General features: G+C 36.6%; 2 protein-coding genes across 3 annotated transcripts in view; both read right to left on the bottom strand.

Moving 5' to 3' along the window:
- The window catches only part of LOC127952423 (butyrophilin subfamily 1 member A1), a 90,872-nt gene extending 79,192 nt beyond the window's left edge, over positions 1-11,680 (bottom strand). The window contains exons 1-9 of one of the 2 annotated variants that reach the window (XM_052550851.1): positions 11,314-11,669; positions 10,557-10,651; positions 9,420-9,495; positions 7,855-8,208; positions 7,467-7,739; positions 7,114-7,221; positions 4,738-4,782; positions 4,403-4,429; positions 2,825-3,963 (exon numbers count right to left, since the gene is read on the bottom strand). In XM_052550851.1, coding sequence (XP_052406811.1) covers positions 3,431-3,963; positions 4,403-4,429; positions 4,738-4,782; positions 7,114-7,221; positions 7,467-7,739; positions 7,855-8,208; positions 9,420-9,477 — 1,398 coding nt within the window. In that variant the 5' untranslated portion in view covers positions 9,478-9,495; positions 10,557-10,651; positions 11,314-11,669 and the 3' untranslated portion in view covers positions 2,825-3,430. Of the gene's footprint in view, positions 1-2,824; positions 3,964-4,402; positions 4,430-4,737; positions 4,783-7,113; positions 7,222-7,466; positions 7,740-7,854; positions 8,209-9,419; positions 9,496-10,556; positions 10,652-11,313 lie in introns of those variants that run through there. The other variant, XM_052550852.1, reaches the window with a different exon arrangement.
- A 1,293-nt stretch (positions 11,681-12,973) lies between these two features.
- Positions 12,974-22,411, bottom strand: LOC127951821 (zinc-binding protein A33). The gene is made up of 4 exons (XM_052549863.1): positions 22,290-22,411; positions 17,815-18,066; positions 14,926-14,952; positions 12,974-14,756 (listed from the first exon to the last, which is right to left on the bottom strand). Exons 1-4 carry the CDS (start codon positions 22,303-22,305, stop codon positions 14,209-14,211), a joined length of 843 nt encoding a protein of 280 aa, XP_052405823.1. The 5' UTR covers positions 22,306-22,411; the 3' UTR covers positions 12,974-14,208.
- Positions 22,412-27,927: the final 5,516 nt, after the last annotated feature.

Here is a 27,927-nt window from a genome sequence, read left to right as displayed (position 1 = left end):
CAAAGAGCAAGTAAAGTAAAAAGTAAGTAAAATAGACAAAAGTAAAACAAAATAATAATAATAAAAAAATAATAATAATAAAAAAAAAAAAAAACATTTACAAAATAATAATAATTGAGCCAGGGGTAATATATCCTTTAAATAAATTTAAGAGAGATTTACATGCCTCGAGTCCCTTTTGTTTACATTATAAAAAAGCATAAATATTATACTTTGTGCATAATAAAACTGATTTTAAAGCTTTGGCATTGTTGGAAGAAGATATAGTACTCAAGTAATATTTAAGGTCATTACAAAAGACAATAAAAATAGGTTTGATAGACAAAAATTTACATGTGTACAGAAAACTTGGCTAGAAAAATAAAAAGATTTACAAGAAAATACTCGTCTTTCAGATTTTTGTCAGAGTTATAACAACCAAATAATACATCCTTAAACTCCATATAAAAATTGACTAATAAGGAAGTACGTACAAACAGGCAAAATTTTCCCCAAAAAGTAGCTACATGAACACAATCCCAAAAAAGGTGAGGTATAGACTCGTCTTCCATTCCACAGAAAGAGCATAAGGGATCCAACTCTGGAAACATTTTTTTGATAAAAAGATTGACTGGGTAGAATCGATGTAGCAACTTGAATGATACCTCTTTAACCTTATTAGTTTTTAGATATTTGTTTGACAGAGTCCACACTTTCTTCCAAGGAATATCATTAAAATAATTACTCCAATATGGTATTATAGAAGGGACAGTAATAATATCATTCTGAAAGAGAGGGACTAGATAAAAAACAGATCTTCCCTATTGCTGTCTCACAAGGCTGTAACCAGGAGGTAGAAGAGAGTAAAGAATCGCCTGGGTTTTTCAAAAGTGCAATAGCTCCACTGGGAATGGCATCCATCACTATGGCAAAGTCTCGTGGGGTGACAGGAATACAATATTTAGTTAAGAATTCAGAATAAGAAAACAAATGACCTTTTGAATTTACAAGTTGAGAAACCAAAAGAATATTATTATTAAACCAATCTGAAAAAAGAGTGTTTTATTTTTGTAACGGATATGGTTATTCCATATAAAATACCTGTGGGGGCTAAAATTATGTTTGAAAATCAAGTGCCAGGCCAGAAGGACCTGCTTATGGAAATTTGACAATTGTATGGGTAATTTAGAAAAATTATAATTACATCGTAACAGAAAGGGAAGACCACCAACTTTAAAAAAATATAATTGGGAATAGCATTCCATAAGGAATCAGAATCGTTCAAGAACTGCCTCAACCAACTGATCTTAAATGTATTGTTTAAGGAAGCAAAATCAAGGAAGTTAAAACCACCATGTTCAAAGCTATTTATGACAACAGATTTTTTTATGTAATGTCTTTTGTGTTTCCATAAAAAATCGAAAAGCATTCTATCAACCTCTAGAGAAAATGTCTTATCCACATGCAAAGAAAGGGCAGGGTAGGTCAATCTAGAGATACCCTCCACTTTAGCAAGGTGAGCCCTTCCTCGTAAAGACAAGTCTCTTTGGAGCCAGGAATTTAATTTTTTCTTAGCTTTAGTAATAACTGGATCAAAGTTTAATTTTCCTCTCGTTTTGACATCTTTACAGATTGTAACACCCAAATATTTGTCAAGTTTTTCGTCGGGTGTCATTTTAAATTATATGACGTCATTACATTGCCGTCTTGCCACCAGCCAATCGCTGCACTGCTGATCATGGTTTCGAGTATCGATAGATTTCCCCTTTTAAGCCAACACATGAACGCGCATTTATCTTCAGATAACTCAATCCAGCGATACTAATCATACACAACAGGTGTGTTCGAAGAACCCAATTAGCCGGATCATGAATAGCACGCAATGTACGAAGAACGGGCCCCTGGTTGCAAAGAAGCGATCTAATCCTGTTTACATGAAATAAGCTGCTCCCGAGCAGGTTTAAGCTAACGGACCTGTTGCTATGACAGCAGCTCAGGGATGAGCTTCGAAGAACCAAACGATCCAAGATCACTCCAAATCGTCAACATTCAAATCCTGCTAACTGAGTTAGCGACGTACGAAGAACAGGCCCCAGCTCTGCTCAGACTGGAGATTAATCAACAATAGCAGACACAACTGAAGGAGGAATAGTTAACTGTATGATGAGCTATTCATGCTTTTCATTATTATCTGCTCTAGCTCAGAACAGTATTCATGTTCAAGTAAAGCCTCTGTCTTATAAAGAAATTCATGTGTGTATATATAGGCATAATATACAAATATATATATTTGTGTTCCACAGAAGAACTGATGAGGTTGGGTGAATAAATGAGAAATACTTTTATTTAAAAGAGCTACAATGACCTGATCTTGAATCTGTAATTTCACTAATAATCAGGAGAGTCAAACAAAATAACTATTTTTATAAAATCATAGGATGTTATGTCACTACAGTATGTGTTTGTTTAGCCTCAGAATAACTGCCTACATTTTTTGACCAAATATATTACACACACACACGTTTGTTTTTGTGAAAAGTGGGAATATCCAACCATAATGGTTTTATACTGTACAAACTGTATTCTATCACCCTAACCCCAACCCTCACAGGAAACGAGCATTTTTACGTTCTCAAAAAAACTCACGAAAAAAAAAAGTGTTAAATGGGGACATGGGTTATGTCCTCATAAGTCACCCTCTCCTTGTAATACCTGTGTCATACCCATGTCATTATACAGAGTTGTGTCCTGATATGTCACAAACACACTCAAACACACACCTTTCTGTTACAAGAAAACTGGTTAAACAAATCATGAAGAGGTAGGATGCAAATACACATGTATCTACAGCATTTACTTTGTTTTATATTTGTAAAAACAACAACATCATCCTTTAAAAAAAAAAAAAAAAAAAACTTATGTCCTTTATCACTAATGCTAAACAAATTCTTGTTAAGGTAAATGTATTTCTCAGTTGTGACATGACTTCCCTATTCAGTTGTTGATATGATACATGATATGATATTAATAAAGCAATCAAGAGTTCATATGACAGTTTATAACAGTCATAAATAAAATAATACAGGTTGATTTTCTCCCGACAACCCACACAATGAAAAGTCCCTCCCATTATTTCAGCTAATGAATTGGCCGCTGAAATCATTTTTTTTTTTTTTGAAAAAAATGGACTGAGATATGAGTGAAAATGTATCACATGGCCCAGGCGCTATTATTTTATAAAAAAAAAATCATATACACACGTGATAACAAATGATAACAAAAACAGGGAAAAAAACACCGTATTATAAGCTCCATATGATGCTTTAAATTATTATCCAAATGTTCAAATTCTTAACATGTAGTCTAAATAATATTTAATATGTATTGCTATAACTCTTTCAATTATTGTATTTCCTTTGATTTCATTTACTTCAACATGCAAACTTTGATCTCAGAAGTAATCATCACAGATAATCAGTGGTGTAGAGTTTTCATTCCTCAGATACCCCAAACTAACAAATGGATAGAGTTTCTCATCAAAACACTGATTAGTGAAAGAATACATAAAAGACATAGCCTCCACATCATAAAAAGAGACAAGACCCTTCTCATAATCCACAAACACACCGACCCTCTGAGGATTCACACTCAGAGGAAGAGAGACATGTGGAGACTTACGAGCCCAGCACTCTCCATCTCTCAGACTCACAGTCCAATATCCAATCATAGGACTCACAACGGTCAAGCCAATCCTGTTAACAGATGCTCTGGCCACTCCTAAATCCCACTCAGTTTGCCCCTTTACCTGAACCTCATAGTAAAAACACCCCGAGGAAAATCCATCCTTCCCAAGAACACCAAGATAATCATTAAATCTTTTTCCATTCACTATTTCCAGTAGTGTCTCTCTATAACTCACTTGTTTCCTATCAAGAGACACGAAGAGATGTGGATGAGCCGTATCAGCATCCAGAATCACATTCACTGTGGAAAATAAATAGAAACATCTGCTTTACAGATGAGTATAATAAAATACATGGAATGTTACATTTTATTTTCATTGGAATTATAGTAATTTTACAACAAGATAAACAAATAAAAAATGTTTAATTATCTAATTGTTCTGATCACATTTTATTTTATGTGCTTTGTGTGATTTTGTTGTTCATTGCTGGATCGCCTGTTGATTTGTTTGTCTTGCTTTTCTTTTGTTAAACATTTATACATTTAAATATATAGTTTTCTCTTATGGCACTAAAAAGGCATTTGATGATTTAGTATTTAAATCATTTGATTGCATTTATACAGTGCATTATACAAAACTCCCAAACACATGAAAGAATTGACATAATAATGAATTTGGGAAAATATAAATTATCAAAATAAATAATTATGTTATTAAAAACGAGTAATTTTTACTCACCTGCGTGTGTTCTTAAATGCGTGATCTCTAAAAACAAAGTACAAAGTTAGAAAGGCTTCACAACAGAATTCATCTTAAGATTAATAATGAGATCAATAATTTTTTATCACCACTTGATCCAACAAAATCTAAGAAGACTTTACAGTGTTTAAATATCTTCTTATAATAAAATATAACACATTTTATAGACATATGAATACACAACATATTAATTCATTTAATTCTGTTGTAGCCATTAAAGAAAGTGTATTTTCCTGTATATTATTTATGTTTAAATAGTTTTGGTTTGTGGTTTCAAAATAAATATATTAATGCAGCCATATTAACAAATTTACCTTGTAATATTATCATCTTCTGATTTTGTAAACGTTGATCAAATTCTAAAAGCAATTCAGAAAAATATGAATATATAAATACATATACAGTACATATGTACAATAATAAATATACAATATACAATTAAATGCTGATCAGGGCCCAAGATACACAAAAGTAAAACACAGAGTCTGTTAAGCAACTTGACTTTAAATTAATAATAAATTAATAACTCATTAAAGAACAATTTCTTCATGTTTTATTCTCCTATTCTCAAATTTCATAATGAAACATGAGAAAACAACATTAAATAATTTAGGCTATATTCACCTGGGGGGTATTCCAGAAAGCAGATTATGTGACATACACGGGTATGATTAAGGTTAAGTAATCAGATAAACTTAGGGTATGCAAGTAGCCATAGCAATCTTAACATAATCGGCTCTGGAGTACTTTGGTTTTCATCTGTTACTACATGCTTTTTTATAGTTTGATTTACTCGCACACCTTCTATTCATTTCATTGATTGGTTTAGTCTATTTAAGATCTTTGTCTTATTTAGTTCATGGTTAGTTCTCGTTGCACTTTACCAAGCTGTTTTGTTCCTGTTTCTGAAGTGCTGTTCGACTCGGTGTTCAGCTGGGCTGGAGTGAGTTGCCCGGGGAACTGACGAACTTGCTGCCAGCCGCCTGAGATGTGGAGGGACGGCTGCCGTCCGTGAAGGAGCGGAGGAGTCGCCACCCTTTGCCTGGAGGCCTGAGCCTGCTGCTGTCCGCCATAATGGGAAGGAGCAGAGAACTGGGGACTCCTGCCGGCTGCTCAAGGAGTGTCCTGCCGTCCACCAAGGGCTATCCAGTGCCACCACCAGGCACCGTGGAAGAGTTCACCCAGCTGGTGGAGGACCGAGCGGCAGTGTGTTTGGGAACCGGAAAAATTGTTTTTCTTTTTTTTTCACATCTCCCGTCTATTTCTCCTCATCTCCTTTTCTCTCACCTCTTCTGCTGTTTATACCCCCAGGTGCCCATGGCCACCGTGATCGGTTCCCATGGGTGGGGGGTTTAAGTAGAGAACAGTTTCGTGAGTACCCCCAAGCCTGCTAGGGGCGATGGGGGTATGTGATGAGTTGGGCGGGCCGAGAGATGTGGGAATGGAGTGAGGCCGGTGGAGTAATTGGAAATGAGTGACACCTGCGCCACTCACCGGTCTCGAGTCCCACGAAGTAGCTTCCGCAGGATAACGGGAGGAGTTACGACAGTGAATGACGAGAGCGTTTTGGTTTTGTTTGTCGTCCGTGAGGGGCTGTCGTGCATTTATGTGTTTATTTTATTATTAAAGTTTTTGTTTAAATGTTTGCTGGTCCCTGCCTCCTTCTTCCCGTGACTACGAACGTTTTCATATTGTTACACATCCCTTCACCTCTGATGGTCTCCTCATTCCCTCCAGCGTCCTGGTTTCTCTTCAGATGCTTATCACCGTGGCTCCACTTCCTTTGGCTGTGTCTCAGTCAATCGTCACCCTTATTCCTGCAGCCAAGCCTCACCATGGCTCCTTCCTTCCTCAACTCCAGTGTGTTCTTTAAAGGAGGGATAATCTCAGGGTTCATCTGTGTTTATTTTGATTTTGCACGTTTTAGCTCAGTTTTAGTACAATTGTGCTCTGGGCATCCATTTGGTAAGGAGTGACCCTGGTCTTATGTGCTAACCGTGGGACTAGCATACCTCGAGTAAACAAGTTTTGGGCATCTTGGTCCGTTCATGAGAGGCTCTCCTCACTATCCCAGGCCAAGAAATGTCCCGGGTATCGTTACATTTGGGGGGAATTCTGATTTAGAGGCATTCAGTTATAATCCTAGAGATGGTAGCTTCCCACCAGTGACTCCTCAGCCAAACATATGCACCAAATATCTGAAAATAGTCAACCCAGGTCATGTTTCCTACTGGTCAGCAAACAATCCAACACTTCTGATTTAAAATGAAAGAAAGAGCCAACATCCAAGGATCAAAAAGAGACATAGCTATGAACACTTGGCTGCAACTAGCCAATTATCCCTGTGATAATTGTTCCAGCTTAAAACCCCAAAGCCCAAAAGGATCCTGAGGATCCACTTTCACAGTCTTTATTCATACTGAAATCACCTGAGAGCTCAACGTATATGTCATGGAAAGCTAACCTTGCTTTCTGGAATACACTTTAGGCCTACATCTGTTCAACCAAGGGAACCAGCCAACAAGTGTCTAGCATACATAAACTCATTTTATATTGCTTAAAACTGCCATTATAGATTAAACCCAAACATTAATTTGAGATGTGGTGGAGTTAAGATTGTTCATGAGAACTATTCACATTCTATTTACTTAAAATAAAATGTATAAAATAACAAGAAAACAAGAATTTACTTCTGTTATTCTTAGTAAACACAGCTATCAGTATTCCAGCATTCACACTGAGCACAACGGCTACTGAAATCAGGATGACTGATGTCGTCCAGAGATTAAACATATTACCTGCAAAACAAATCCATAATTAAACATACTGTGTAAATCAAACATTCGAAAATTATTTTTAATCTTATGATGATCAATTTTGAATTGTACATAAACACTGTTAATATAAAACTATTGTAGACTTAATGCATCTGTGCTTTTAACTTAATGGCCTAAGCTGATAATGCATTATTTATTTATTTTTAACTGAATCAGAAATACCAGAACATGACAAACAAGTAAAGGAACAATGTGCCAGTACTTACTTGTGGCGATAATCAGTGTCTCAAGCATATGATGCTTTAGTTTGATTCTGCAGTGAATCTTGCTGTCTCTCTCATATACAGTGACAGTGTGTTTCACACCGAATCCATCTTCATTTCTGTGTGTCTCTTCAGTTTCTGAACTCAAACGGACTCCTTCACTGTTCAGCCACTCAAGAACAGGTACAGGATACCAACCTTCAGATGCACATTGTAGAAGAAGCCCTCCTGATTGATCAAATCCATCTACAATGATCACAGGAGGACGTCCTACAGCTACAGAGACCAAGATGAAGAACATTCATTGTGATATAAACATAAAACAGCAACATGTACACAAAATGAATCATGACTTAACTCATTAAATCATAGTTTTCATTGGTTTACCCACCTTCAACACTGACATCAACAGTAGCATTATCAGACCATGATTCGGACTGAATTAAACACTTGTAACGTCCTTCATCAGAGACTTGGACAGATGAGAGTTTTAGTGATGCATCTCCTCTCTGTAATTCTTCATGATTCAGTTTTGTTCTCCCTCTGTAGGACTGACTCTGATTTGTGTTTCTGTCGTCATGATCCTCATAGAGATGCACTAGTTCTGAGTCGTTCCGATCAGATCTAGACCACTCCACTCTCATGTCCACAACACTGATGCTGGGTTTAACTGAACAGGGCAGAATCACATCTTCACCAGCTAAAGCAATTACTGGATCTGCAGGTCCCACGACTACATACTGCTCTGTAAAAGAGAACGAGGATAGGTCTTAACAGGTTTTGAGTCTTCACTACATTGTGAACTGATGTGTCATCATTTATTTACTCTCCAAACCTTCAATTCCTTTTAGCAAAGAAGATAGTTTGTATAATGTTCATAAATCACTGAGTGGCAACCTCCGAAAATACAAAGAAATCATAAGAGCAGTAAACTTAGATGTGTCGAACCAGGTTTAATGTTGAACTGAAACGCCACAATTTGATCTTTCACATCTCACTGATCATAACATATCATTGTAACAACATAATTTGGACCAATCAGACACACAACTATTTGATAACAAATAATATCTAACGTCTATATAGATCACTGATCACCAGATCAGAGCGGTTCTTTTAGATTCAGGAATTCCAGGAGAAGATGCTGAGCTAAAAGCTTGTGCCAGGCTTCGGCCTCGACTATTCATTCATAAAGATCTTCTGATTCAAACTGGTCTTTCTCATCAACTGACTTCAGCAGAGACCAACTGGAGCCCCAAAGTGCATCAGGACTCTTTATCAAACAAGTGAGATGCGCAAGTATCAAACTTAGTCTTATTAATTGATACATTAGTCATCATATGCACCTTTTACAAAAGTGTGTTTGAACTTAGAAGCTGATGTTTCCTTCAGCCTGTAGATCTGCTGAATATCAAATTGTGTGATAGCTTCATGTTTTATTTTTCATATCTTTACTGCTTAAGCTTTAACCCTTTTTCATATGCCCATTGTATGCGTGTGTGTGTATGTGTATGTTAGACTAGTTTAAGTTTTTATGTAGTTAATAAAGTCTTATTTGTATCACACTTGAGGTTGTTCATTGTTTGCTCATAACTAAAGCCTCTAATCATCCAGATATTTGCTACATGTTCTGAGTAGTATTGTACAGTAAGAAAGTTATTTTCCTTTACCAGGAAATTAACTTTCTTAGAATTGACAGACAATTGACACTGAGAGCTCAAGTAAATACTTACAGCGGATCTAAATATTTATAATTACTCATAACTAGTTATGATTGATTATTTATATTTCCCCCTTGATCATGTTTGACTTTAGGGGCTGCAGGGAAAATGTACAGAATTAACACCTTTAGCCAGAAGATGACCACCATGTACATTATTCCTTGTGTGATTATGTCTTCCTACCACTTAACAAATAAAGTCATGCTTCATCTCTTTAAAAATTATAAATCATTACCTGATCTTGAATCCGTAATTCCAATAATAACCAGCAGTGTCAAAAAAATTAATTTCATGTCTGAGAAAAATGGATGCTAAAAGAAAAATGTGAAGAGAAAACGTATTATAATCAGAAACTCACACAATGGTGTTAACATGCAAGTGTTTTGCCTCTAAATACTTGCATACACACACAAAATACATTCCATACACATCTACTATAGCTTTCAGTTACAGAACTGCTTAAACCAGTAGAAATAGCAAATGTTGTGGTGTGCATGATGTTCACAGTCACATGAGGCCCGGAGGCACTATGTTAACACCCAGCAGAATGCAAAGATGACAGGCCAAAATAAAATGCCTTGGAAAATGGGAAAATGTGGGAAAAAGGAAGTGGATCATCTAGCAAAGGAGGCACAGAAATTATCTTCTATAGAACTGAACACGGTCTTCCACTTTGTAAAGAAGTTAAGGCTATAATATTAAAGGCAAATACAATGGAATGAGGAAGAAAGAAGATACAACTGGTGGTGAAAGAGGAAGTGGAGGCAGTAGAAGAGTAATTATTCCCTGTAAAGAATGAACAAACACCAGTCTGGGAATTGCAGTCTATGTGGATTGATAGAAACTGTAGATCATGTATTAATATATTGCGCTGCTTATTAAAATGAAAGGTTAATTCTGATGGAAGAGTTTATAGAAATGGGGATAGGAAATATTACACTTGAACTATTGAATAATGGCTTGGAAAGTATATAAAGCATTAATGAAACATTTAAGAAAGGTGCATCTGTTTAAAATGATTTAGAAGCCAAATTATTATTAGTGGTCCTTTTCCTAATTTTTCAACTTAGTTTTTCTTCTGGTCCCATCGACAAACCACAATTCAGCTCAATACTTGCTTACACACATACACTTACCAAATACATTTCATGCACACAGTACGATCATTTTATGTTGTAGGAAAACTTTTAAACTGGCAGAAAGGCACAACATAAACTATCACACATGCACAAACACAGATCTCTATACAGATCAATTTACTGAAATTTTTTTTAAATCATGTTTCAATTGTGAGAAATTAAACAGAGCTCGTTTAAATCTCCTGCTTTCACATCTGTAATATTTTAAAAGCAATAACTGCAATTTCACTTACCTTTTTTCGCACCTGCACTGTAATTAACAAATTTTCCTTTATATGATTAAACAGTGTTTGTTCATTTGATATTTTGTGAAATATTTCACATTACTCTGGAAAACAAGACAGACAGAAGCACACTGTCACACTATATGGGATACGTTTTCATTTGGGCAACTGTTGTCTTTATATTATAAACACAAACAACGTTATACTTTATATTTACGCCTAAAGTTTGAGAAAACAGACTTCTGTTGGTATGATGCAGCTATCATTATTCCAACAATCACATTGAGCAGAACAGCACCTGAAATCCTCCAAAACTAAACCTTTTACCTAAAACAAAGACTCACATATTGAACATACATACAAATATTTATATCTGAAGGTGCTGAATGAAAGGTGTCACAGTGCTGCATTTACATCAGGCGTTAAGCTTTCAGAGATGTGTAAACTATGATTATCACTGAATAACTTTAAAAGATTTAGACTATACAGAACCAACATTTAGCATGTTAAGCATGTTTTCCGAGGGTCACACCCATACCAGATATCTCGCCTGTCAAGCTCCTGTGGGGCTTTCAGTGGATGAAGACAGAAGGAGGTGGACATTCAGTGATGCACTTTTTGAAACTTTTAACAGGGCAAAGGGGGTCACTTGGACTGCCAAACATTAATGATCGGTAGCTGTCTCGGTAACTCAATTTTCTTTTTTTTTCTTTTTATAACGAATGAATGCATTCAATTAAGGATGCTGTTAACCAGTGTAACTTACCTGGCCACGGTTTCGTCTAAGCCTCAGGTAAGCCTACATCACCGTCTCCTCCATTATGACGGAAAACATAAAAAAAGAGCGTTTCTGGCTCCACCTATCCTGGCAGAATTGTCTTTTTGTCAGCTGTCCTCTTGCGAAATTGATATGGAACAGAACGCTAATCTGGAATCCCTGGCCACGGAATTGGGGTCACGGTATATTCTGGCAAAACTGTTTACCGATCACGTTTCTCAGTCGGCAAAACAAACTGTGGTAAACTCCCCTAACAGCACGCGATGGGTGACTCGAGCATGCAATGTTCCTCCGTGTTTTCCACAGAAAGAACGGGGTTTGAGAAGTAGAAGGCGGGGCAACAGTTAAAACATTTCAAAGTTAAAGTTCATTCAAACAGATATTAAAAGACAAGTTTCAGTCAAATACGTATGTTTAAACCGTTAAAGCAGAGCGCATATGGAATACTAGAACACTGAAAGAAAAATCGGAGATGGTTTAAATGTCCTTTGAAATAACGCTAACCATTTGGTATGGTGGAAAATTTAAGTAGATCATTAATTTTTACATTTACATTTATCAGACGATTTTATTACTAATGAGGACAATAAAAGCAGTCAAAACGAATAAAAGAGCAATAAAATGCAAATGCTATGACAAGTATGGTTAGCCCTTTTTTGATCCACTTCAAATGCAGACTATAGTAATATAGTCAACATTTGAAGTGGATCAAATAAGTTAATGGTTTTATGACAACTTTGATTAAAGGATTTGATCCACTTCAAATGTTGACTTATACACACACACACACACACACACAAAGAAAACTTGTAGATAGAATAGAAATATATAGAATATAGAAAGCAAGTGTTTTTTTTTTTATGAAAAACAAGCCTAGTTAGAAAACGAATAGAGAAAGCAAGTAGAGGGTCAAGTGTTTTTATTTAAATGTAAACATGTAAACAAATATGTACAGAATTATGTGAAGTTAAATATTTACATAATTTGTTACAGTTACATTGTGTGGCATGATGGTTAAGAATAGGAGTTCTCAGAAGAGAATCCTGATATCAGTATTTGAAAGGCCCATTATTATACACAATTCAGTGACCAGTTATTAGAAACAGACACTTTAATTTATTGCTGAATGAATCAGCATCTCGCACTAATAGACTGATAAAAGGCTTCTTTATTAAAGGGTTAGTTCACACAATAATCAAAATTATGTCATTAATGACTCACCCTCATGTCGTTCCAAACCCGTGAGACCTCCGTTCATCTTTGGATCACAGTTTAAGATATTTTAGATTTAGTCCGAGAGCTCTCAGTCCCTCCATTGAAACTGTGTGTACAGTCTACTGTCCATGTCCAGAAAGGTAAGAAAAACATCATGGAAGTAGCCCATATGACATCAGAGTGTCAGTTATTTTGAAGCATTGAAAATACATTTTGGTCCAACAATAGCAAAAACGACGACTTAATTTAGCATTGTCTTCTCTTCTGTGTCTGTTGTGATATGGCATCGCTGATATGGCAAAGGACGATTAAAAAAAAAAAAACGCTTCTCATAAAAGCCAGCGAATACTGTGCTTTAAAAAACAATTATGAATCAATGGATGTAACTGGTTTAGCTCAACTACTGGTATATGTGAGGTATATTTATGAAGATGTACATTTTTGCACACCGCTGGATGGCAGGACAACTGAGAAGGAGAATTTCAAAGTCTTAGCTTTGTTAAGTCACATGAGTTTCTAAGGAAAAAGTGTGTGGTCATCTGTACTGATGGAGCAAAAGCAATGACAGGGAAGAATAGAGGGTGGCATTATGCTTCTAACCAGTTGAACCCTATGTAGCTTGGATATACACTGCATCATTCACAGAGAGGTGTTTGCCACCAAGGAAATGCCTAGCCGTCTAAAGGAAATTTTAGATGATGCTGTGTGAATTGTGAATTTTGTTAAAGCAAGATCCTTTGTTTTCTAGATTGTGCAATGAAATGGGCAGTGACTACGTCACACAATCACTCCATACTGATGTTCAATGACTGTCCAGGGTAAAGGTGCTGACACAACAGTTTGAATTGAACGATTAACTTAATTATTTTTTTCTTGACCATCCCTTTGAATTGTGTCACTGTTTACATGAAGGAACAGCATTAACGAGGAAAAAACTGAAGCCTTTTCGCCATTGCATTTTTTGGTTACAACCCAGTTTAACTTTACTGATGCAAGTTATTTAATTAGTTAATTAGTTTATTAAGCAACTTCCTGATCTGGCCTCTCAGTTGCGCAGATACTTTACTGAACCAGACAATTCAAACAACTGGATTCCCCATTCATTCTCTAACACTCGAAAATAGAGTTCACACAAAAATCTCTGCCAGATTTCTGGATAGCCCTGCGTGCAGAGTACAATGCCTTGGCAAATCACGCTGTAAAGACTTTGGTGCCCTTCACGACAATATACCTCTTTGAAAGTGAATTCTTGGCAATTATCAACATGAAGAACAAATATCGACATACTGTCCACGATTGAGAATTATTTAAGACAAAGAGACTCTCCAATACACCCAAACATCACAGAGTTATGCAAGTCACTTCAAGCCCACCCATCTCATTAAACGGTGAGTAATTTATTTAAAAGTATGTGATAGGTTGGATACAAATTATGTGTTTGATAAAACTGAGTTACTTTACAAAGTATATATTTGTTACACATGCACGTTTTTAAAATACTTTCTGACTGTAGACTAAGTGTGAGAGAGGGGGTACGTTAAAGGAAGTTAAATGCCTGGGGGGTACGTGACTGTAAAATGTTTGAGAACCACTGCTTTATACATATAGACAGGGGAGGTGCTATGCTAATTTCTCATGCAAATCCCACCCTGGCACCTTCGCTATATTTCATTTATTGTAATTGACAGGTGTGATGATCAATGGGCTTGAATTTTTACCTCCACCATTAAGGCATGGGCTAATATATGGATAGAGTTCCCCAAAGAAACGCTGATCAGTGTAAGAGTATATGTGAGAGCTGGTCTCCACATCATAAAAGGAGACCAGACCCTCCTCATAATCAACAAACACAACAACCCTCTGAGGCTTCACTCTCACGGAGATACTGACAGGGGGATTAACACAGTTAATATATTTATTCCCATTCCTCAGAATCAAAGTCCACCATCCATTACTGGGACTCGGTAAGATCTCTCCTTTCCTGTTAATGGATCCTTGGGCCACTCCTAAATCCCAACTAGTCTTTCCTTCCACCTGCACCTCAAAATAAAATCTCCCTGAGGAGAACCCCTTTTTTCCCAAGACGAATAAATAAGTATCAAATCTCTTTGAGTTGTTTGGGAGTTTCTGCCAAATGTCTCCATGTCTCACTTGTTTTCCATCATCAGACAGGATGAGTTCAGGATGAGCAGTTTCTGGATCTAGAGTCACATCCACTGAAAAATAAAATAAAGATAATAACCAACAACAACAGAAAATGTGAATCACAGCTTTACAATACAAACATTTTTGATGATGACTTAAGCATTTAATTATGTTGTAGTGCAGTAATGAAGCTGTGAGTATTTAAATGTAATATAGTGTAGATAAGACAGCACACTGTACCTGCATACTGCTGCATCCACTTCAACTCTGTTGAATCATAATAAAACATCATGTGATTTTGTATCATGAGACAATATATGTGGCTCTGCTAAAATTTAGAAAATCAAGCAGCGACTTTTATTATATTTATATAAAAAGTTTATGAATGTAATTTTTTTTAAATATATAATTTTTAAAGGGGTCATATGATGTTGCTAAAAAGAAAATTATTTTGCGTATTTGATGTAATGCAAAGTGTTTGTTTGGTTTAAGGTTAAAAAACACACATACTGTACAAGTACGTTTGCACATACTGTACATTATTGTTGCTCCTCTATGCCCCGCCTTTCTAAACATGTTGCTTTTTACAAAGCTCATTGTTCTGAAAAGCGAGGTGTGCTCTGATTGGCCAGCTATCCAGTGCGTTGTGATTGGCCGATTATCCCAAGCGTGTAACAGAAATATTAGTCAGAATCAGAATCAGAGCTTTATTGCCAGGTATGTTTTCACATACAGTAAGAGGAATTTGTTTTCATGACAGAAGCTTATACAGTGCTACAGAGTAAATAGCAATATATATATATTAAACAATATATAAAATATAAATTGACAATTGTAAGTGCAGGTATATAACAATATGTAGTTTTGTGTGTACAGGTATATTATGTGCAAATTTAAAGTGTAGACTAACTTAGATAAATAAGTGTATGAATAGTGTTGTGTGTACCACAGTTATTTTCAAATGTTCATGAGATAGATTGCTGAGGGAAGAAACTGTTCCTGTGTCTGGTCGTTCTAGTGCTCAGTGCTCTGTAGCGTCGACCAGATGGCAACAGTTCAAAGAGGAAGTGTGCTGGATGTGAGGGGTCCAGAGTGATTTTACTGGCCCTTTTGCTCACTCTGGATGAATGCAGATCTTGGAGACAATAGAGGGCTGTACCTATGATTCACTCGGCAGTCCGGTCTACCCTATGTAGTCTTCTGAGGTCAGATTTGGTAGCTGAAATAACCAGACAGTTATTGAAGTGCAGTGGATGGATTCGATGATGGCTGAGTAGAACTGTTTCAGCAGCTCCTGTAGCAGGTTTTACTTCCTTCCTCAGGAAGTAAAACCTCTGCTGGGCCTTTTTCAATGTGAATGTCCCACTTTAGGTCCTGAGAGATTGTGGTGTCCAGGAACCTGAATGACTCCACTGCTGTCACAGTGCTGTCCGTGATCGTGAATGGGGGGAGAGCAGTTTTTTTTTTTTTTTTTTTTATCACACTAAGTAAACATAGAACAATGTCTGCATTTGTGATGGGAGTAATGACAGACAACAAGCCCTACACTGCTCAAAACTCTCGTTTGAATCATCAGTGGCAAATTGTTTAAATATGAAAACATACAGACTGCCAGTCAGAAGCGACAGACTGTCCTTGCAAAGTTGGAACTGCCCCACTTTATAGAAACAACTCTCCCAGGTTCAGGAAACAGTCTTCCAAAAAATGTGCTTCACACATCTGAATATTTGCATTGAACTGTTCTTAAACAGTGTTGTGCTGTAAATACAACTTAACCACCGATTTTTAGTTGTGTCTTCTTTTGGAAGGCCAAAGAAAGTAGTTTAGCTTTCACAATGAAACAGTGTCTCCACATCATGACAGCGGCGGCAACAATATTTCAGTAAGAAGATATGCTTTTGTTACGAAACAGCTCAGGGGAAAATATGAATACTCAATCATAACTGGTTATGATAAATTATAAATATTTATATCCGCTGTACGTTTTTACTTGACCTCTCAGTGTCAACTGTCTGTCAATTCTAAGAACGTTAATTTCCTGGTTAAGGAAAATAACTTTCAATATCTCAGAACAACTTGATGATGTAACAAAAACTATGGACTCTCTCTTTTCTAGCATTTTAAATACAGTTGCTCCTTTATGCTTAAGGAAGGTTGAGGAAAACAGTCTGACACCATGGCATAATGAGCATACTCGCAACCTAAAGAGAGCAGCCCGAAAAATGGAGCGCAGCTGGAGGAAAACAAAACTAGAGGTATTTTGTATTGCTGGGCGGGAAGGTAACCTATCCTACAGAAAAGCATTAAAAACTGCTAGATCCGATTACATTTATTCTCTTTTGGAAGAAAACAAACATAACCCCAGTTATTTATTCAATACATTGGCTAAATTAATAAAAAATAAAGCATCAACAAGTATTGACATTTCCCAGCATAACAGCAGTAATGACTTTATGAATTACTTTACTTCTAAAATCGATACTATTAGGGATAAAATTGTAACCATGCAGCCGTCAGCTACAGTATCGCATCAGACAGTGCACTGTAGACCCCCTGAGGAACAGTTCCACTCATTCTCTATTATAGGAGAGGAAGAAACTTATTAAATCATCTAAACCAACAACATGTACAGTACAGACCAAAAGTTTGGACACACCTTCTCATTCAAAGAGTTTTCTTTATTTTCATGACTATGAAAATTGTAGATTCACAACCAAAGTGTATCAATTAATAAGACCAAGTTTGATACTTGCGCATCTCGCCTGTTTGATAAAGAGTCCTGATGCACTTTGGGGCTCCAGTTGGTCTCTGCTGAAGTCAGTTGATGAGGTGGGAGGTGTTATGCAAATCTTCCCACACAGTGACATAGACATGTGGGGGCGTGTTTAAATGAGGCATTTTAGGAAGGCGTGGACAAGTTAACTTTTATTAAGAATATCTCTTTGGGTTTAAGACTTTAGTCTTTGCAACTTTTGGGATCTTATCTATGCACAAACAGCTTGTTAACAGTACAAAGAGAAAGGAAAACTTGAAATTGCATCATATGATCCCTTTAAGTTTCCTTCCCTTTAATGATTTGCTTACATGAAGCAGAAACAATTCTATAATGTGTATTTGATATAGACATACCAGTTTGCTTGAGTTTCTTTTTATAGTGTTCAGCAACCTCTCTGAGTGTGGTATTAACCCTGAGGTCAGGTCTTTGGTTGAATGTTTCTTTGCAGTATGGACAGCTGCAGGTCTGGCTCTTGTCCCAGCATTTATCCAGACAGCTTTTGCAGAAGTTGTGGCCACATAGAGTGCTGACTGGATCAGTGAAGACTTCCAGACATATAGAGCACTTAAGCTCCTCAGTCAGTAGATCACTGGAGGATGACATGACTGGAAAGAAAAATGAAGATATATTACATACATTCCTGAAAAGAATATTTACTCAGATGTCTATTTATCAGGAAAGTAAATAGTTTTTCCACTACTGTAAATAATTTTCAGCATGTTACTGGTTACTAACTTTTAGGGCCATCGCTAGTGGGGTGAAAGAAGGTTTATGGGGCCCATGGCTGAGGGGAGGCACCCTGGTGATCTCAATCAAAAAAAGATGCTAAGGACATTTGACGGACCACTGATGCGCATTGTAAATAAAGCTTATCATTTGCATTTGTTTTTACGCTTTTCCTATTTAAATATTCAGTTGCAAGTCGCAGAAAAAATTAATTGAGTACTTGTGCGCCATGTTCAGTGCGCACGCAGAGAGCAGAGAGAGTGCTCATAGACAGCAACACCGAACCGATCTTACCTTCAAGGCCTCCAGCACCAGAACAAACAAATACAAATAAATCCGTTAAAGGATTTTTAGGCTGCATTAATTAGGTAAACCGGAACAAGGAACACTTCGCATAACACCTGATGTACTTGCTACATCATTAGAAGAATGGCATCTATGCTAATATTAGTCTGTTTCTCTCTGATCCAGTCTGTATCCAGGTCTGAGGGTCACTGCAGTCACCCGGATCCAGTACGTATCCAGACCAGATGGTGGATCAGCACCTAGAAAGGACCTCTACTGCCCTGAAAGACAGCGGAGACCAGGACAACTAGAGCCCCAGATACAGATCCCCTGTAAAGTAGAGATGTTCCGATACCCTTTTTCTCTTCCCGATACCGATTCCGATACCTGGGCTCAGGGTATCGGCCGATACCGAGTACTGATCCGATACCTGGGTGTATATCTGTATATACAGCTGTATATACTACTAGCCCTGTGTAAATTGCTAGAATTCTTTTTATGGTGTGCTTCAGACAGATCCCTCAATAAAACATGAACAAATACATGGTGAACTACTGTATTTATTACAGTATTTTTATTATCTAACATGAATTTGACAGTATTATTTATTTTCATATGCAAAAAAGAACTTCAAATGCAGCCAAAAATCTAACACCGCAAACTAAAAAAGGTATTTAAGTTTTACAATATAACTGTATAAAAAAACTGCAACAAATAAGTCTAGGAATATAAAAAAAGATCTATTAATCAGATAATCTCTTTACAACAAAACAAGTAAAAAACAAGCAACCATCTAGGCATAATTATTATTATTATAGAGACGTATTATTATTACTGTAGGCTACAACAGTAGCTTTATATATTGTCAATTTACTCATGTAAACCAAACATTTATTTTAATGGGCTGCCATGAAGATCTTTGAGTGTCTGTGTTTATGATATGACAGTATTCTCAAATGAAACGGTAAATTCTCTTGAAGTGACGGTTTATGCGTTCGTGTCCTCATGACACACAGCAGAGACTACAAAACAGCGAGCTCTCGCGCATCTGTGCCAGTCACCCACAGAGATGTAGATTTTGCGGGAGTAATATTTAAATAGTATTTTGCAGTTTAATATTCACAGACACTAGTATATATTCGGCTACTGTCTGGAGCCCTGCGCTTTGACTTACACGGAAGCGACTGAACGCAGCTGCCGGTACTGAATATACTCGAGAGTCTGTAACTACCGGTACTACAGAGACATACTGCTAACCACTGATCTATAATATAGAAGCGGCTTCACTGTCTTTTGGCAGTTTAGAATGTGATGAGTGATCCAGTCATATATAGATCAGGGCTGCTAACGCGTTTTCATTTCTTCTTCGCTGCTCTAAACAGGGGTTGCTTGTGGCAACACAGCACAACTTCCTGTGTTTTCAATGCATTTTGAGCAGCGAAGAAGAACCGTGCAGCGGTTAGGCAAAGCTTGCGGTCATAACTAGGTATTTTTTAAGAAAATGGTATCGGATCGGTATATGGGTTCATGTACTCGCCGATGCCGATGCCAGAATTTGTTGTGGTATCGGAGATATTTCCGATACTAGTATCGGAATCGGAACAACTCTACTGTAAAGACCTTGTCTCGGAGGAGCACCAGGACAAGACCACAGGAAACAGATGATTCTTCTGCACAATCTGACTTTGCTGCAGCCTGGAATTGAGCTACTGGTTTCGTCTGGTCAGAGGAGAACTGGCCCCCCAACTGATCCTGGTCCTCCATTGTTGGAGTTTTGGTTCCTTGCCACTTTCGCCTCTGACTTGCTTAGTTGGGGACACTTAATTTACACAGATATCGTTGAGTTGATTGCAAATTATTTCACAGATACTACTTAAACTGAACTGAGCTGAATGATTACATCACTGAATTCAATGATGAACTGCTTTTAATTGTCATTTTGCATTATTGACACACTGTTTTCCTAATTAATGTTGTTCAGTTGCTTTGACACAATCTATTTTGTTTAAAGTTTTATATAAATAAAGGTGACTTGCCTTGAAAAATGGCAGTTTAAACATGCAAACCGAAAAATATGTGAAAGAGTCAATTCAGCACCTGTGTGCGGTGTTCGGTGCGCACAGGGCGCACGCAGATAGATGCGTCTCAAAGCACTTGAACACCGAATTTGCCTCTTCTTGCTCTTGTACCAACAAATACATGTAAAATTGTGTCAAAATACCCATCTTGGAAAGTATCCTCAACAATAAAACTGCCGGTTATTTCTTAAGTGAAAGTAAACAGTAGAGAAAGAAATCAGATTATGAAATCAGAAATCAGTGTATTATTATAATGGATGCATTGTCTTTTAAAGTGACTGTGCCTAATTTACTAGCTGCTGTAATCTTAAATTAATCGAAGAAAATGAAAGTAAGAAAATCACTCACTGCTCTTGAATGGACTACTTTGTAGTTTTAACATTAATCCACAGTAAATCCCAAAATTATTCAGACATCAGATATAATTGGACTTGATGCCTCGGGCCGGCAGGATTTGTAGGTGGTGGGAGTGAATGTACAGTGCTCTTTCCGCCTTCAATACCATGACTGAGGTATCCTTGAGGCACCGAACCCCCAACTGCTCCCTGGCATAAATGACTGTCCACTGCTCCGGGTGTGTGTTCACGGTGTGTGTGTGTGTGTGTGTGTGTGTGCACTTTGGATGGGTTAAATGTAGAGCACAAATTCAAATGTATGGGTCACCATTCTTGGCTGTATGTCACGTCACTTTCACTACTCACAAAGTATTGATAGTCATGTAAACATTGTCATACTAACAGTTAACAGAATTTTTTTATTTATTGTAAATCTATTACATACCTTTCTATCAAAGTTATCTGATATTTATCCAGATTAATTTGTTCAGACATGGTTTAACTCTTATGAGCACTTATTATATTTTTATTACCATTTTCTCAAATAAACTGATAATGTGAGAAATGTTGAAGGTGTCTGAATACATTTTGGCTTGACTGTATATTTAATTTTTTACAGTGAAGACTATGCAATGCTATTTTAAATTTGATTATTTGGTTTCTGTAACTGGACACCTGCAAATTTGAAAAACAAACATTGTGTAAAAAAGCACAAATAAATAACCGCGCCCACAGGTACAACCTGCACTAGGGCCTTGCAAATCCCAGCTACAGCCCTGGTGACTTACATGACTTACATACAGTCAAACTGCTTCCCTGGTCTTTCTTCCTTTTTTGATTTTGGTGAAGATTCTGCCTTCTCTTATTCAGGTTTGGATTAATTAAATGGGTTTCCAGTCATAACATTTGGTCTCACACCAGGAATGTGCTTCAAGGTGATTTTTTGTGTAAAGATAAAGATAAAGGTATATGGTTCTGTACACATAAAGAAGTATACAGATATAATAAAATTAATAAATATACAATAAAATATCTTTATAGCAGTACTTGAACACTCATAAGTACAAACAACACAGTAAATGACATATTAAAGAACTTGACATGAATGTTTACGTTTATGTTTTACGAATAAAACATAAAAACAAATAGAAACTCCAATGACTGCATTGCTATCTAGCTCACATGCCCACTGCACTTGTCTCGTGAGGTAAACAAGTCCAAACATGTTTCCCAGAGATGGGTTTATACTCTAACAACAAATAACAGGAGGATTACATTTTGGCAACAGGATAATGTGCACATAATGTATAACTAGCAATTTAGGCTGAATGCTGCTAAAGCGGTCATTAAGCTCTCTCATTAACTCATCTTACAATAAATTATGTAAAATTGACTGTTACTTACGATTCGTTGTATGCATATATATATATATCCGCACAATTCTTAAATGGGTCACTTCAAACTATAAGTCTGTTTCCACAGCAGGACCTTTCCCCACCAACTAGGGACTAGGGTGTGTTCTACCCACAGACTGTATAAAAACAGGTCCTACCGTGGAAACCAGGAACTAAAAAAAGTTCCGGGTAGGGTTTTGACGGGGAGGGGAGGGGAGACCTGAGGACACAATGGCTGCATCCGAAAACTTAGGCAGGTGACTTGCTGCCTTGCTGTCTAATCATGCAATGACTTTGCAGGCAGCGTTTTTGCTCGAAGACACCTCATGAAACGGATTTCGGACAGGCTTCTGAGGCTGAGTAATGGTTTAATGATCTACAACAAAATATAAAGAGCTTTGGTGATAACTAAGTGGATATTTCATTACTGCAATATTAATTTCTCACTAAAAATTACATAAAAATTGGAAAACGTTGTTCAGAAACATACATTTACACACAAACTGACCACCGACCGCAACTTTCAGACGCCATCTTTATTTTTTTGGCTTATCTATGCAAAATGGAACGCACAGGATTGTGGGATATCAAAGGCAGTGAAGGATACATCTATGCTGCCTTCAAAAACTGGCCAGATGAAGGCATCTCTGGAGACAGGAAATGAAGCTGACATTGATTTCGGATGTGCCTTGATGCCTTCCTACCTTGGAATGCGACCTCTGAAGGCAGCATTTTTCAGTTTTCGGATGCAGCCAATGTGTAACCAAATAAATAAGAAACGACCAACGTTTATTAGCTAAATTAATAAGTAAGCTTGGAGACACGCCATACTTGATGTAAAATAAACAGAAAAGCACCATATAAATAAACAAAAATCAGCAAACACTGTGGAACCAAATAATATGTTAATAAAAAATGCAATATCACCTAAATGGCAGAAGTAAAAAAATTTCAAAATCCTAAATATATATTTTTTAAACAGGTGCTTGCACAAACATGCACACCAGGCCCGTAGCTGGTTGTAGTGGGCCCTGTTTGAAATTGTTTAATTTGTATTTATGTATTTGTGCAATTTACACAATTATAAATGTTTTTCAATCTGTGGGTGTCCAGGTAGAGAAACTGAATAATCAAATGCAAAACAGCACTGCATAGTTTTCAATGTATAATAAATATACAGTCAAACCAAAATGTATTCAGACACCTTCAACATGTCTTACATTATCACAGTTTATTTGCTATAGTTTAGAAATTGGTAATAAAATAGAGTTAAACTGTGTCTGAACAAATTAATCTGGATAATGTCAGATAACTTTGATAGAGAGGTATGTGATGGACATCTGTTAGTATGACAATATTTACATAACTATCAATATTTTGTTGAACAATTACCAAGCAGTGCTTAATTTTTTTCAGTATGTGGTGTAAAAAGGTTGCATTAGCAATTAAAGAGAAAGCATGTAAGCAAAACTTGGTCAGGTCAAAGTGTCTGAATAATTTTTGGTCCCAAATTATTATTATTTTTTTTATCAATTTCACAGGTAGTCTGCAGTATAAAGGATTTTGGGGTATAATATGTTACAGTTCACTTAGTTCTGCACCTACTAGTAAAACAAAATAAGCAATTATATCTGGTGTCTGAATAATTTTTGTTTAGATGGTGGATTCATTCTTGTTAAAACTACAAATTAATCTAGTCAAGAGCAGTGAGTGGTTTTCTTTCTTTCATTTTCTTGGATTAACATTAGAAGCGGTCACTTTAAGAGACAATGCATCCATTATAGCAGTGGTTCTCAACCTTTTATTTCACCGGGCCACACTTATGGTCAGAGACGATTTATAAGAGACATGCCACTTCCTCAGTCCTCAATACAAATACATAAGGAAAACCCGTAACAGCAAAGATTAAATACGGCCCCTCCCGCTGGAAAGCCAATTATCTGCTTTTAACAGTCAAGCCGGGGAAACATTTAAGCCTATCGTCTGATTCCACTGACGTATGCTCACAGTTGAGGAACCCTTGCGCATGCATAGTAAAAGTATAACCTGTGCGGAAAAGGCATTTTAAACCTTATTTTGGGGCAAAGTCATCAACATTTTTCAGCAATTTTTATTATAATTTACTGCTGCTGCGGTATTTGGAGAAGCTCTCAGGCATCCAAAATATCGACCCATGCAAGCTCCCTCCAGCGGAATGGCACAGAGACCTGAACCATTTACCTCCATGCACACAAGGATACAAGGATCCCAAGGATACATGCTTTAACAGGTTTTGTGTTGGGGGCTGCAAATTTGACAAACCAGTTCTGGGTTGGCTAGGGTACGTTAGTTAAATGTGTGATTGCAAGATGTAAATTTCCTGGTTAGAATAAAGCCATTAACAGTGTGATTTAGACGAGGCTGCAGACTGATGCTGTGTCCATTTCTGAAACCTAAAAAACGATTCCTTTGTTCCTATGTTTTCCATATGTATCATGTGAGGTAGCCTACTGGAGCAGTTTTTAACGCAGCAATGACTTCCAGGCATGGTAAAACAGTGCAGAATTGCGAGAACCTCCTCAGCTACCTAGTTAACAACATACGTAAACAATCATGATTTGCCGCTGGTGTCCTGCCAACATGGCGGAGAGGTTGATATCGAGGGGGAGGGGCTCTGTGCTATGACGACAACTCCTCACTCTCAATACTTTCAGCATGAGCAATTCTTCCATTTATACTTCCGAAAGCGTATGCTGATGGTTTATGGGATGAAACTAGACTAATAGATATGATTAATAGATGAACGCAAAAATATCAATGTACTACATCAATTTTATACATGTAGCTATTTTACAAACCACAAACAAATGCCTTTCAATTTGATTCAGGATTAAATGATTGTGCAGTGATTTGTACATATACAGACATGTCTGCAAATAAAAATGTTCTGTTCTGCATTAATATATCATAAATTGCTTATGCAAAAAGGAATGCATGCATATGTGGATAGGGTGACACGCGGGCATTAATTGACGTCTAGTTTGAGTCAATCTTGTTCGGTTCATTTGGATTTTGAGACTTCATTTTCGCAGTTTTCAGCATTTCACGTACCACACACACACAACTAATGAACAAGGCCCAGTGCAATTCATTAACGTGTACACGATTTGAAAAATTTGCGAATGTGCGTCACTACACTGAAACACATGCTTTTCAACCGGTGTCTCTAGAGTTAAGAATTACATTAATTACATTAATTAATGTGCAGCATTTTGTTCAAATAGAGACATATACAAATGTTATAGTTTGTATTAAATTATCAGGGTGTGTGTTATGATAATTTATGATGTCTCTATGATAATTTGGTAATTCTTGTGATCTAGATATATTACTTACGATATTATCATCACACATGAAACCAATAAATTGAGAAAAAACATAGGTTACATCTTCATTCATAACTTCATGAAACATTCATTGATGTAAAATTGCGTCCTTATTTGGTCCCACTTTATATTAGGTGGCCTTAACTACTATGTACTTACATAAAAAAATAAGTACAATGTACTTATTGTGTTTATACTGTATAGTAAAACACTTTTGCTGCTATTGAGGTGGGATAGGGGTAAGGTTAGGGAGAGGGTTGGAGGTATGGGTAAGTTTAAGGGTGGGTTAAGGTGTAAAGTATGGGTCAACAGTGTAATTATAAATGTAATTACAGAAATTAAATACATATGTAATTACATGTCGTTTTTTTTTAATATAAGTACAATGTAAAAACATGTATGTACACAATAAGTACATTGTACTAAATTATTAATTAAAATGTAAGTACATAGTAGTTAAGGCCACTTAATATAAAGTGGGTCCCATTATTTTCAGAAAATTCTCTCGATTAAAATGAGCCCAATAAAACAATAATCTGTCATTTAGGTCTAAAGATATTCGTCATCGAATTACAACACATAAAACACAAAAATGCACGTGCTGCAGTATTCTCATGGTTTTATACCTTTATTATTTCAATTTTAAATGTATTTATTTAAACATGCTCTGATTGTGGAAAATTGCATATCATTATTTACAGCAGATTCTCACGATTGAAATGAGTCCAGAATCAATATAGGTCACAATACTTGGCTGTATATAAGTAACTTTAAACAAGCCAGCAGTTGTTTTTAAAGCTAACTGTGGATGCACATTTCCTTTTACAGTGTTTTCCTTAACAGTGTTCAGGGAATTCCTGTGGCATCTACATGCTGATGGTAAGAATGTCTCATTTGTCAAAGTTGTTAAATGATAAAATCAAAGTCTTACAGTGTTATTTGGATTTCACAGTATGCTCCTCAGCACATGTATATCATGCCCACTAACATTCACAGAGGTAAGCTATATTTAAACACAAATATACCAAACTACTTTTATGTGGCATTTTTTGTTTGTTTTTATTTTTGTTTTCCACTCTTAGGAGGAGGTGCCAGTGATTCACCAGTGGTAGTGCATTCAATTGATGGAGAGCTTTGCCTTGAAGGGTATGACAGACTTTACAGATAAAATTTCAGTAACTTGGCTGATACTATACTAGAAAAGTGTTATACAATAGAGTGCATATACATTTACATATTTTACAAAGGCATGGACAGAGGTTTGCACATTGGACCGAAGAAGCATCCCAGCTCCTTCAGGGAACCCTTGAGCCCGTATTTAGGGTTTCAAAATCCACCACCACCAAACAGTCACACAGCAAAAGAGTTGTGGTTGAAGGGGACACGGATAAGGTAAATGGTCATGTTGCATGCAAGTTGGATAAATATTTTCACTTGTTTGTGCCATAATATATTTGTATATTCAGATCACAAAGATTTATTCTTCTTTGAGGTGATGGAACCTGCCTTTCTGCAGATGAACAGAAAGGCCTTGGGCAGTGAATTCCCTGAAACAAAGGATGTCTTTTTGTTTATTTTTCAGTCTCAATATGACATGGAAACATTTTTGTCAAACTGTGTTGATAAACAAGGCCTGAAGGTTAATGCAATGTTCCTCAATCAGGAGGAAGGGAATTAATTAATTAATTAATGTGAATAAATCATTTGATGTCCCCTTTTGCACGTGATGTCACTCTCTACTCGCGCAAATTGTGAACACCATGACGGACGGCAGAAGAGCTATGCTGTAGGACGGACAGCAAGCCAAAAGAGTATGAGTTCGTGTAATAAAAGGTTTATTTTTTATTTTTTATTTTTTTTACTTGTAAGCACAGTGCAGTGTTAATGGGCAAACTGTGTATTTACAATGTTAAAGTGGTTGACAACAATAAATATTCTTATTAGGAATAAAACAGCGTCGTTTTAAACTTTACAGAGCAGTAACGTTAGCTGAATAGTTAGGCCTACTACGCTACTTTAATTTTAATATTGGTAATTGTGGTGGTACTTGGACAGCCAAACATTTTCTGAGGTGGTACTTGGACAGCCAAACATTTTCTGAGGTGGTACTTGGTATAAAAAGTTATAGATCAACTGCATTAGAAAGTTGCATTGGCACACCCAGTGAAGAACGGTTACTTAAGTGAGTAGCCACGAACGACCATGTCCTCTAAAAACAGGTTACGTGTTATATAAATCTTTACTCAAGTAAAGAAGATATTAATATAAAATAAACCCTAGATT

This window comes from Carassius gibelio, chromosome B3 (assembly GCF_023724105.1).
Source record: "Carassius gibelio isolate Cgi1373 ecotype wild population from Czech Republic chromosome B3, carGib1.2-hapl.c, whole genome shotgun sequence".
Lineage (NCBI taxonomy): Eukaryota > Metazoa > Chordata > Actinopteri > Cypriniformes > Cyprinidae > Carassius > Carassius gibelio.
This window is presented reverse-complemented; position numbering and strand designations above follow the sequence as displayed.

Coding starts and splice junctions, on each gene's coding strand:
- LOC127951821 (XM_052549863.1), bottom strand. Junction 14,953..17,814: donor AAAGAAACTCAAGCAAACTG/GTATGTCTATAT, acceptor ATGATTCAACAG/AGTTGAAGTGGATGCAGCAG. Junction 14,757..14,925: donor GTGGATGCAGCAGTATGCAG/GTACAGTGTGCT, acceptor TTTATTTTTCAG/TGGATGTGACTCTAGATCCA.